The sequence below is a fragment of the Carassius carassius genome, chromosome 35, assembly GCF_963082965.1.
Source record: "Carassius carassius chromosome 35, fCarCar2.1, whole genome shotgun sequence".
In the NCBI taxonomy this organism is placed as follows: Eukaryota; Metazoa; Chordata; class Actinopteri; order Cypriniformes; family Cyprinidae; genus Carassius; species Carassius carassius.
In genome coordinates, this window is record NC_081789.1 from 25652197 (window position 1) to 25664452 (window position 12256).

General features: G+C 35.2%; 1 protein-coding gene across 1 annotated transcript; it reads right to left on the bottom strand.

Annotated features, from left to right (window-relative positions):
* Positions 1-1594: 1594 nt before the first annotated feature.
* On the bottom strand, positions 1595-10243 carry LOC132116379 (TBC1 domain family member 24-like). The gene is made up of 7 exons (XM_059525201.1): positions 10160-10243; positions 7493-8554; positions 4811-4969; positions 4183-4246; positions 3902-3997; positions 2612-2852; positions 1595-2392 (listed from the first exon to the last, which is right to left on the bottom strand). The coding sequence occupies exons 2-7, from the start codon at positions 8470-8472 to the stop codon at positions 2238-2240; spliced, it is 1695 nt and encodes a 564-aa protein (XP_059381184.1). The 5' UTR covers positions 8473-8554; positions 10160-10243; the 3' UTR covers positions 1595-2237.
* Positions 10244-12256: the final 2013 nt, after the last annotated feature.

Here is a 12256-nt window from a genome sequence, read left to right on the forward strand (position 1 = left end):
TGCACAGTTTTTATTCTTCATCACAACTGATCACTCCCTAGTTTAAAAGATAAAAATCATGACACCTTCTATGAGCAGACCACTACCTGTTTGACACTATAATTTAGGGTCGTTCCCCATGTTTTTGCATGTTTAAGACTTGAACTTCACACTCACATACACACTCAGGAGACCTGAGACACACAAACACACCACCTGATATGGAAACACATCACAATGTATATGCACATTAAACATTCGTCAACAACCAGTTTTGATCACTGAATCTCTGATTCAAAGATATGACAGAAAAGAGCAGAAGATATCCTAACTGACACACAGATACTGAAAACAAACAATATATTACTAATACTGATTCACAGATGAGTAACTAACATTCGGCAACTTAAAATACATTCAGTAAGTGCAAAGAAAATGATAACTCATAAAATACTTCTCACTTAAAATAGTGCTGATGATTATGCTTTCATACATAGAATTCAAGCAAAGATATCGAACGATTAACAACAAGCTGGATCTCTACTAAACTTTTTACATTTTAATTCAACCTGTATACATTAAACATTTGTTGAGCTAAATAAAAACTTTTTTTTTTTTGCGAGTATGCATGTTTTTTTGGGATTTGGATGGGTGATATGGTACATTACAGTCCACTGCTGATATTCATTCAGATACAGTGCATGTAACATGTAGAAAATTAAGATTGTATCTTCATTTTACTCACCCTTATATTGTTCCAAAACTGCATGACTTTACTTAATACATTAGGACTGTATTGCTATATTTAAAGTCTTCTGAGAGCTAAGTGTGAAAAAACACTCAAAATTTCTAATTCTATGCACATAATCAAACTTGGTGCATCAGGTTTGAAATCATGAATATGCAGATTGTGTAAATAAGAAATAGAGCTACGATGTCTGTTCTTCACATAAATCTATTGTGTATAGTATAAGTGGAATATAGTGTGTATTTTTCACTATTATTATTTTGTCTAAATGTAACTTTAATGGTGTTTTTTGTTCTTTTAGCAGCTCTGACCACTTGACTTTAACTGTATAAAAATGCTGCCTATTTTATTTAGCAATATCTGTCTGCTTGTGTTTCACTATAGAAAGAAAGTCATATAAGTTTGGAACAACGAGAGGACAATAATAATAGTGAATGGTGCCAGAATGATGATTTCTGATTTAAAAGAGCATTGGAATGTCATTGAAACTCAATAAATGCCCCAGAAGTACTAAGGAGGTTAGTGAAGAGCTCATGTTTTCTGGTCCTCTTTGTACATTTGATTTTTCCCAATTGGCACAAATCTGCACAGAAGAATTATGGAAGCCCATTTCTGCCACTGAATAAAAAAATAAAAAAGGCTTTTGGACTTATTATCTGTGATTTCTCACAATTCTTAGAAATAAACTTCCAATTGTGAAAATGTCAGAATTGCGAGAGAAAAATATGCAACTGTGAAAAATTATGCAGAATTGTGAGTTATAAATTCACAATTTCGAAAAATTAAGTCAGAATTGCAAGATATAAACACAAATCGGAGAAATAAACGTGCAACTGCGAAAAATAAAGTCAGAATTGTGTTATAAACTTACATTTAAAAAAAATTAAGTCAGAAATGCAAGATATAAACTCGCAATGGAATTTTGTTTATATCTTGCAATTCTAACTTCGTAATAAAATTGTGAGCTTATATCATGAAATTGCAAGGGAAAAAGTTGCAAAAGTAGACGGGCTTCCATAAAGAACAGAGGGATTGGGGAAAGAGAAACTTTGATCGCGTGAATCATGATAAATACCAGGGGTCATATTTCACCCCATAATGAAAATAAATAAATTATATTTTGCATAACAAAATAAAATTTGATATACCGGTGTGTTTAGCACCACAGATGACAGATATCTGACAATTTGCTGGAATCACATCAATAAAGGCTTGGTTTTGATTTAACATGAAAGTCTCCAATGTTACTGCAGAAAAAGCAAAATACTGAATCCTTCAATACATAACTTCATTTCCGGACTAGAATTTTCGGACTAGATCAAAACAGGCTTTCTGATGATATGAAATGAATCAAAATAAACCTTGAGATATGGTTTAAATAGATAAATATACACAATAAACTTCATTTTCACTGGAGCTCAGGACGGATGTTTTAGTGCACTGGAGGAGCATCATGTCTCTGTTACAACCTACATGAAGAGACGTCTATCACAACACAATGGAGCCGCTCTTATGAAGCCATGGCATCTTTGAAGCCCCAAACCTCCAGAAGAGCGATCTGGAAGCTCTCAGTACACAGCGGTGGGTTGTCGAAGGTCAGGCAGCGCTCGGTTCGGCCGTGGTTCAGCTCCGAGTCGATGTACAGAGCGTTACCTTCACCTCCTCCTTCATAAACAACACCATACATCCCATTACAGCGAATCAGCTTACACCGTCTTTCTTTCTTTACTACTCCAAATAAACCAAACTGGATTTACAACATTCAAAAACAATCATCATTTCATATGCGTCTGCTAAATAACTAAATGTAAACGATTTCAAGCAAAGACTAAAATGATAATAAAGGAATCAGGTTAGTGAGAAAAAAAGCATCTCATCACTTACCGATTATGATGGAGTCGATGTTTCCCGCCATAAACATGGAGGTGTTCCTTGAGTTGAGGTTGAAGTGTCTTGCAGAGAGAAATGGGGACAGGTGAGACGCGTCTGTGGCCGGTGTCTCGAGAGACTGCGGCCCACCGTTGTCGTTCGCTCCGGTCTGTTCATCATCTACAGCTGGAGACGAGTTCGCCAGCTCCGGATGTTTGATGACGACCCACTCGTAACGCTCCATCTCCGGCTTCATCTGAAACAAACAAACACATTACTTCTGAAAGCACACGACCACAACACACACACCGTTTCAGTGGTTAGTCTTGTGGTCAGAGAGCAGGAAGTGAAATCTGAATACATGCTGCCGTGGTTAAAATGTGGTTTAAGTTCTGGACAGCTAAAATATTCAAACTTTGTGCCCTTAGACGGACAATTTAAGTCTGTATGATGTGAGAATGTGTCAGACCAGAAGAAAAATATTCAACAGCTGTTGGCAAAACAATTGAAAACCTTAACTGATGACTGGAGGAAAGAAATAGTTAATGCTAAATGTAATCTCATTAATATCTAACTGTTTTCTCGTAGACATATATTATATAAAATGTAATTACAATCAGCTTCTCAGATGTTTTTCTTCTAATTTCACTTGATTTGCAAAGACTTGATTTGATTGGATAATTGTTTCAGTAGAATTCACTTTTTTTTACCTCACTTTTGATTGATGATTTAATTTAATTTAATTTGATTTAATATTTATTTAATTAATTGTACTATTTATAATTAAGTAATCATAATTATTTTATTATTTATATATAATGTATACACAGTAAATATGTATGCATTTATTTGTATAAATATGTAATTTTTATTATAAATGTTTATTGAATTTATATAAATATACTTGCTTTTCCTTACAAAATCAAGTCATCTGAGCTGCTATCCACAATAACTGAATAGCTTTATCACAGATTATTCTATGTCCCTTTTAGCAGAAACATCTTCTTTTTTTTACATAACTAAGAACTTCATTATAGCTTGAGTTACTAAAGAGCTATAAAATATTCCTCTGAGAGTGTGACAGGATGAAACCATGATGGATGAGAGGAACTTCACACACTAATGCACTGTAATCTAATCTAATACTCCAGTAAATAGTGCCGCCTAGTGAATAATTAACATAATAATTCCAGAATACTCCATGAGAAAGACCCTAATTTGATTCATAATACCTTAATTAGATTATTTATATCATATATGTTATTATTTGCAAACAAACAAATAAAAGTCATGAAAAGAACGTACTTTAAAGACGAAACACTCTCCAGTGCCGAAAAAGCTGAGCTTGTTCCCGCCCCTCTTCCGCTCCTCCCAATCAGTGGACAGGAAGGCTCCACACATCTGGAATGCGATTGGATGAGAGGCACGTCAATCACTGACTAACTGAGATCCTGAACAACTTCCCTGCATCCAAGCACACTACTATCCTTCTTACACAGTGTGCAAAAATAACCTAAATAAGTGCTAAGAAAAAAACTAAATGACAGAAACAGAGAGAAAAAGAGCGAGACACAGGGTTTTGGTACCTCTCCATCTGTAGTTCTGAGGAGCATTAACGTCGGCTCATATCCCTCACAGTGAGAATAAAACCTGAATAAAACATCACAAACCATATTTATAAACAGTTCAGAAGCTTACTCGTATTTAAAGACTGTAAATAGTTTAACTGAGTAATAATGATTACCTAGAGGCAGCAACTATTACTCGTGTGTGTTTCTGTGTGTGTGTGTGTGTGTGTGTGTGTGTGTTTGTGTGTATGTGTGTATCTGTGTGTGTGTGTGTGTTTCTGTGTGTGTGTGTGTGTGTGTGTGTGCGTGTGTGTTTCTGTGTGTGTTTGTGTGTGTGTGCGTGTGTGTTTCTGTGTGTGTGTATGTGTGTATCTGTGTATTTCTGTGTGTGTGAGTTTGTGTGTCAGTGTGTGTGTTTCTGTGTGTGTGTTTCTGTGTGTGTGTGTGTGTGTGTGTGTCCGTGTGTGTGTGTGTGTGTCCGTGTGTGTGTTTCTGTGTGTGTGTGTTTGTGTGTGTGTGTGTGTGTGTGTGTGTGTGTCCGTGTGTGTGTGTGTGTGTGTCCGTGTGTGTGTGTGTGTGTGTGTGTGTGTGTGTGTGTGTGTGTGTGTGTGTGTGTCCGTGTGTGTGTGTGTGTGTGTGTTTGTACCTGTTGAGGCTGCAGCCGTGTGTAGATGTGGTGAAGAGCAGCTGCGGCTGACATAAAGCGAAACGCTCCGGGATCCACGACCAGATATCTCTGATCTCTTTAGCGCTGACGATCTCCGAGCTGAAATTATCAGCGTTCACCGCTAACTGCACATTTTGTCTAGAGAGAACATGCAAACAATATGCATATTTCACTGTGCATCAGAAAACTAACACAACAGAAATAAGTGGGTCAGAAAAACGAAAATGAGTGAGGAGGATGATGAAAAGAGATGAAGATACCCACCTTTTGATAGAGCTAAAGGAGAGCACAGAGAGTGGAGAGCAGAAGAAATGGAAAAACTAATGAAAAAAGACTGTGACACAATGTGAACAAAATGAGGGAAGGAAAAACACAAGCAAATCAGAGGAAAGCTGTAAAACAAAGCCAAACACAAAAGATATAAACAGACATAAAAACATTTTAAGATGAACAGACAGTGCCATAAATACCTCAAAAATAATAACTTCTTTGTAATTGGTTAGTATTTAGTATCCTTCAGTACTGTATATGACCTACTATAAACATTTCAAACAGTAGCATGTTACACTGTTGTTCATGAATCAAAGTAACTCATTTCTTTAAAAAACATATATGATAAACACAAAACTTTTGAACAGTAATGTTTAGTTCAGCTAGAATAATCACATTTGAGTCTTAGAAATATTAAAAATAAGATATTTTTTGCATTTTTAATCCAATGTTATGTATTTTTTAAATCAAGCAAAAGATGTTTAAAATCACTATTTGATGTTGAGCACTTGCTGTAAATATACACACTCCTTTAGATCTATTCATTTATTATAGAGAAATATAGAAAACATTCATAGAAACGCTGCTGGAGTGATGTATATTTAAACATAAAATTAAAGTGACTTATTTAAGTCTCAATAAATTTGATTAAAACAAATGGATTCAAATAAATCTTATTTGATTTAAATACAGAAACAAATGAAGGAATAAAATAACCAAAACTAAACAAAAACATTTTAATAAAAACATACAAATTAATTATATTTGATTTAAATACATAATAAAATATGGAAACATGTTAATGTAAAATGTGATTGTGATTTTTTTTTCTTGAAATTGTGAGTTCACCTAAATCGGAGAAAAAAAGTCTGAATTGTGTGATAAAAAGTCACAATTACTTTTTTAATTTATTTTTTTATTCAGGGTTGGAATCAGGCTTCCAAATAAATAAATAAAATAATGAAAACTAAACATACGGAAGTTCTAAGCGGCCATGCTTTATAATTTTTTTCCTTTTTGTTTTCTCATTATAACGACTTAATTTTCTCGTTATCGACATAACGAAAGTCGTTTTCTCGTTATAACGACTTAATTTTCTCTAATAACTTACAAAACTGCGCCAGCAGGTGGCACTATATACCTGAGTATAACTGAAGGGGTGTTGTACACTGTCCACTTTACTGTACGCGGACCTTCCTCGTGATCGCTATAATTTGTGCAGTCTTGTTCATTACTGACATTTAATTAATTCATAAATGTTAAATGCTTTAATCAAAATGATTATTTTGTGTATTAAGTTCTTGCTAGATGCATGAGTTTCACCAATGCGTTCTGGGTCATAAAATAACTGCTTATCAAAACCAAGGTTGATGTCACTGTATTCTGTTTGCACCTATATCTTTATTTGTGCTTCTTTTAGGCACATGATTAGGTAGTTAACCACATCAACTCTGGGGACCCACCGGTGGGTCCAATATTGCATATGCCTAATTCTCAAAAAATCAAAATAACAGCTGAAGTGGTTAATAAGCGGAAAAGTTCTGTGTATCTACAGTAGGACAGGATTTAACGATGTAGGCTATTTGTGATGTGCTTTTTTTCCTTATTATTAATCTTTATTGTTAACCATATTGATGAGAAATGTGATGTATATGTAAAATGCATAGGCTAAATTAATTCAGTTTTGTTCTATAATGTTGTAATCGTTTTTTTTCTGCACACACACACTGCACATGAACGATCTTTTCAAACAGAGGCTTGTAACGCACATGATATCTGCCACAGCATATAATGACTAATAAAAATGACAAATTATATATAATTTTATTTCAAATAAATGGAAAATTAAAAGTGAGTTTAATCCAAGCAGCTCAAGATCTTAGAATAGTTCTGCATCCTTCTGAAGGCACTCAGTCTGTGTTCGCGGTGTTGCCCTTTAAACATGTTAATTACAAAAACAAAACGTTTGGTGTACTGTCTCTGGAAAAATCAACAGTGATTGATCAGCCTTTATTTATGTACAGTATTGTAGACGTTATTATCTAGGCGAAGCAAAATTTGCTGAAATATATGCTACAGTAAGAGAGCCTGCATGGTTGTCCATCAGATGCCTGTCAAAGTTGAGTTCGTTACTATAGCAACAGTAAAACTGTCATTTCATTATAAAGAGAAAACAAACTTTCGTTATGTCGAGATAACGAGAAAAATAAGTCGTTATAACGAGAAAACAAAAAGGAAAAAAATTTATAATGCATGGCCGCTTAGAACTTCTGTAAAACATAAACATTCGAATTAAAACGAATTGAATTTGATTTAAATAATGATTAAGAGTACAGTACTAAAGCAAGTATAAAACAAAACACAGTCATGTAAAGTAACAGTCATCAATACCTCTTCTGTTTGACGGTGATGCCTTTCTGCTGGAGTGATTTCTCATTGGCCAGCTGCAGCAGTGTGATCTCTTTCCGGCTGAACAGGCGGATGGAAAAGGCCTTTTCAAGCAGCTTTTCCGGCGTCACGCTTTTCTCGATATTCTGCACGAATGCCTGTATATCGCTCCTGACCGCCGCCGAGTCCTGCTTGGTTAAAGCCGAGCTTGTTGCAGCGCTGCGCTGCTTGCGGTAGAACTTCAGTATGGCCAGCGCCACGCGGTAAAGGACCTTGTACCCCTCCACCAAGTAAACATCCATCACACGCGCAGCGAAGCTAAAAGGCAGGTCGCCCAGAACCCATCGCTGCCAGTCAGAGTAAACCTCCAGGACGTCTGTCGCGGTGGCCACCATCAGCTTATGCGCGGCCGGGCAGTATTTATGCACGAGGTCGCCGAAGGTCATGCAGGCCGATTGATATGCAAGGAAAGTCTGATCTAATAAACGGCGCCCGGGTTCGTTGCAGGCCAGCATGCGGCTGACGCTCTCGAAGCACTGCGCTTCATCGGCGCTCCAGTGCAGCAGCAGCGCAGTCACCGCTGGTAAAGACGGGCAATACGAGATATCTGGGAACTGCCCTGCGATGCAAGAAATCACAGCATGCACTGATCCCACAGATTCGGCCTTCAGACAGTAGCGTGGCACTGCCACCCCATCCACAAACTCTGGCAAGAGGTAAGCGGATGGGTTGCGCTTGGAGTTAGAACTGCCTACGATATCGCGGTAGACCGCGGCGTCCGGCGTGACGGTGCGACACGGGAGTGCTTTGAGCAGCTGCTGGTAAACGGCCGAGCGCTGGCTGTGATTTTTGGCCCACTGGCCCGAGCGGGCATGCTGCTTCAGCTCCTTGAAGTCTTTATATTCGGTCTTACCGGGAGTCGCGTCGTGACTCACATCGCCCATCTGAGACCAGTCCACGAACACACCACAATCAACAGCCATGACCTCTGACCTCAAGTGTCAAACTACACAAAGAAGGATGGAGAGAAACTATCTGGTCAACTAACGCGTCATATTGCTCCAGCTGTTGAGAGAGAGAAAAAGAGAGATTGATGATATTATGTTTTAAGGATGCACAATATAACAATCAAACAATGCTTGAACTCATTAATATAATGTATCCTTTTAATGCAATGTAAATGCATTTGAGTAAAATGTCAAATTTTACATTATGTCAAATGTCAAATGTCAAAGTAAAAGTTAGAAAAAATAAAAATGTGATTTAGAAATTGATTTAAATAAATAAAATGCATTTTAATAAAAAGAAATAAAAGGTCACATCACATAACCTCATTTAAATACATTTTTATTTATTTTAATCAATTAATAAATCAAATAGATATTTTTGAAATCTTATTGTTTTAGAAATGTTCTTAAAATTGTTTTGTTGACTCGGGAGATGAGGTTATGTGATGTCCAGAGTCAACAAAACAATTTTAAGAACATTTCTAAAACAATAAGATTTCAAAAATATCTATTTGATTTATTAATTGATTAAAATAAATAAAAATGTATTTAAATAGTGATAAATTAATACATTTGATTAATGTAAATAAATTGAATAAAAGTGTATTTAAATATATAATAAACAAACAAAAACATCTGAAAAAAATCTATTTGTTTTAAAAATGTATTAAAATAAAAAAAATGTATTTAATTAAAGTGATAAGTTAATACATTTGATTAAAATAAATACATTTAATACAATTGAATTTAAATACACAATAAATAAACAAAAAATATCCCAGTAAAACATAAAAATAAATCAAACTTAATAAAAAAGCGTAATTACATCTAACAGAATGGTTCTATTGTGAGTAGAAAAAAACAACAACAATTATATAACGTAATAGAAACTAAATATTTTACACAAAATGTCACAGTTTTAAGTGGGTCTTTAAAGATAAAAGCCTATATAAATGTTAATTAGTCCCCCGCAGGTGGACGGTCATATATTTAAAGACAGGCACTGGTCTGTATAACCATAATATATAAATATCTTTAAACAGAGTAATACGCTTCCAACGTCAAAAAATGTATAGTTTTATTGTAATGTGTATGTAATGTATTCAATGATAGCGATTTAATGTAAGCGTAACGATAATGACCCACGTCAGCAGTCTATCAGCGAATCAGCGAGCGAGAGAAGCCCATCACGCGCGCGCCGTCAAGCCCACCTGACACGCGCACTGTCTCTGCTCTAATGCTTCCGATGTGTATAAAACACATCTCTATATTTCACACGTCAACTTTCAGTGACAGACATAAACATTACGAAACGCACACATTTCCCTCGTCCCTATCCGCCTGATGGACGATGTTATAGACACTCACACACGAATAAATGCAAACATAACTGATGCATACAGAACACTGACAGCTCTGTGGCGTATTCGGTTTTATTAAAAGTGACTCTAATACACGTAGACGTGCACATGAAACGGCGACGCTTCAGATTAAGCTAATGTGAATAGCTCCTGCAGCTAATGTGCAGGAATTAGTGAACTACATTACGATGTCAAGCCATTTAAAAGTATGCAATGCAGCACTTCAAGTATAGGAATCGCTAAAGTATGCGAGGAATTTAGAAAATGTAGATAGAAATAGAAATTTGAATGAATCTTCTTACCTGATTTGCTGTCGACTGTACGTCAGGCAACGGGCATATTTGTGATTGCGTGCGCATGCGCAGTGAGCGCTGACGGTACATTGCACGCTGGGCGAAGAGACTTACACAAAAATATACATATAAATTAAATAAAGAAATATATACAAATATGTTTGAATTCTATCTATCTATCTATCTATCTATCTATCTATCTATCTATCTATCTATCTATCTATCTATCAAAATTTACACTACCAGTCAAAACTTTGGACACAGCAGCTTTATTATTTCTCATTTTAGTTTTCTATATAAGTATCTGTCTATTTATAATTACCTATTTTTCCCGGAATTACAAATCCTCTTTTTGCATTACTAGAAAAAAAGAAATGGTCATCCTGTATCACCTGACCTGTTTACAGTTTTATGGTCATCTCACTGGCCAGAGAGCTGCTCTGGTAATGAAACAACGCTGGGCCTTGTGCACAACATCCGCCCAACACATGACAGTCATTAATATAACTCAATCAAGACTGCATTGCTGCATGGAAACAGTTCTTGACTTCCCAGAGTTTATAGACTCAATCCTTTAAATATAGTACACCTATTTACAATGATTCACTAAAAACATTTATATCATCAAATAATATATTATGTAAATAGGTAAGATACACAGATGCAGTTCACCAGCAGTACATTTTAGTCATTTAATATTGCATAGATTATGCATAATGATAATGCATGATCATAATGAGTAAAGAGGACAACAGGAAACCTGCTCCACATTTGTCACCAATATAATATTTTGAATAATATGGTAACCAAAGAATTGCTGGTAGCCATTGGCTTCCACAGTAGGAAAAAAAAAATGGAGGTCAATGGCTACCAGCAGAAGAAAAAAAACTTTAGGTTTGGAAGTTTCATTTTTGGGTGAAATATCCCTTTGAACTTCAATAATGAAACATTTATGTTTCTAAAATCATGACAATATTGCACATTTACTGATCTCTTTGGCTGCAAACATCTGAAGCTGCTGTTATTCTGCACATTCACTAGGGGACAGATGTTAAAGGTCTTAAGGGCAGATTTGAGGCTGCAGCAGACTTTAGATGTTAGATCGGCCTGAGCGGTAATGCTAAATGATAGTATTATTAACACATATAAACAGAAATATAAATTTAGTTCTCTGAAGCACAGCTGCACATCGTCACACTGGTGTTCATGCTTAAATTGACAAGAACAATCTCATGCTGTTAGATTATCACAGGCACATTTAAATAATGTCAGGACATTGACAGTATCTAGATATTATTCAAAGATGTTCTTCCAGCTAAAACTCAGTGGCACTGAGGAAAATAAGCTCAGTTGCAAACTGAAGGTCATTTCTAGCTGTCTAGCTCTCAATAATATGATTTTGACAAACAAATAAAGATTGTCGAATATAATCAATGGTTGTAAAATATTTGACTAATGTTCCTCCATTACAGTGCCGTTTTACACTGTAAAAGTTAATCCAGCTTAAAGTAAAGATGTTCAGAACTACTTTCTTCGTTGAATTTGATTCAAAATTGCAATAATTTTGCAATACCAACAAGGTTAATGATGCTTTAAACTAAATTGAGCTTTAAAATGACACTATTGAATTCATTTTGTAATTAATGAACTTTGCAAAATTACATCATTGCCGGACTAAATTCAGCTAAATAATGACAATTATTTTCCATAGCTGAAATTGAATTTGGTTCATAAATGATGAACTTTGCAACATATTGAATGGAACGGAACTGAATCAATATAGAACATATATATATATATATATATATATATATGTATATATATATATATATATATATATATACAACCCGAATTCCGGAAAAGTTTTTTAAATTTTAATAAAATGAAAACTAAAAGACTTTCAAATCACATGAGCCAATATTTTATTCACAATAGAACATAGATAACATAGCAAATGTTTAAACTGAGAAAGTTTACAATTTTATGCACAAAATGAGCTCATTTCAATTTTGATTTCTGCTACAGGTCTCAAAATAGTTGGGACGGGGCATGTTTACCATGGTGTAGCATCTCCTTTTCTTTTCAAAACAGTTTGAAGACGTCTGG

Excerpts from the sequence above, each read along its gene's own strand:
- LOC132116379 (XM_059525201.1), bottom strand. The coding sequence starts at position 8,472 with ATGGCTGTTGATTGTGGTGTGTTCGTGGACTGGTCTCAGATGGGCGAT. Across the intron at positions 4,970-7,492 it reads ATCACCGTCAAACAGAAGAG|ACAAAATGTGCAGTTAGCGG; the intron begins GTATTGATGACT and ends TGTTCTCTCTAG. Across the intron at positions 4,247-4,810 it reads CACGGCTGCAGCCTCAACAG|GTTTTATTCTCACTGTGAGG; the intron begins GTACAAACACAC and ends TGTTTTATTCAG.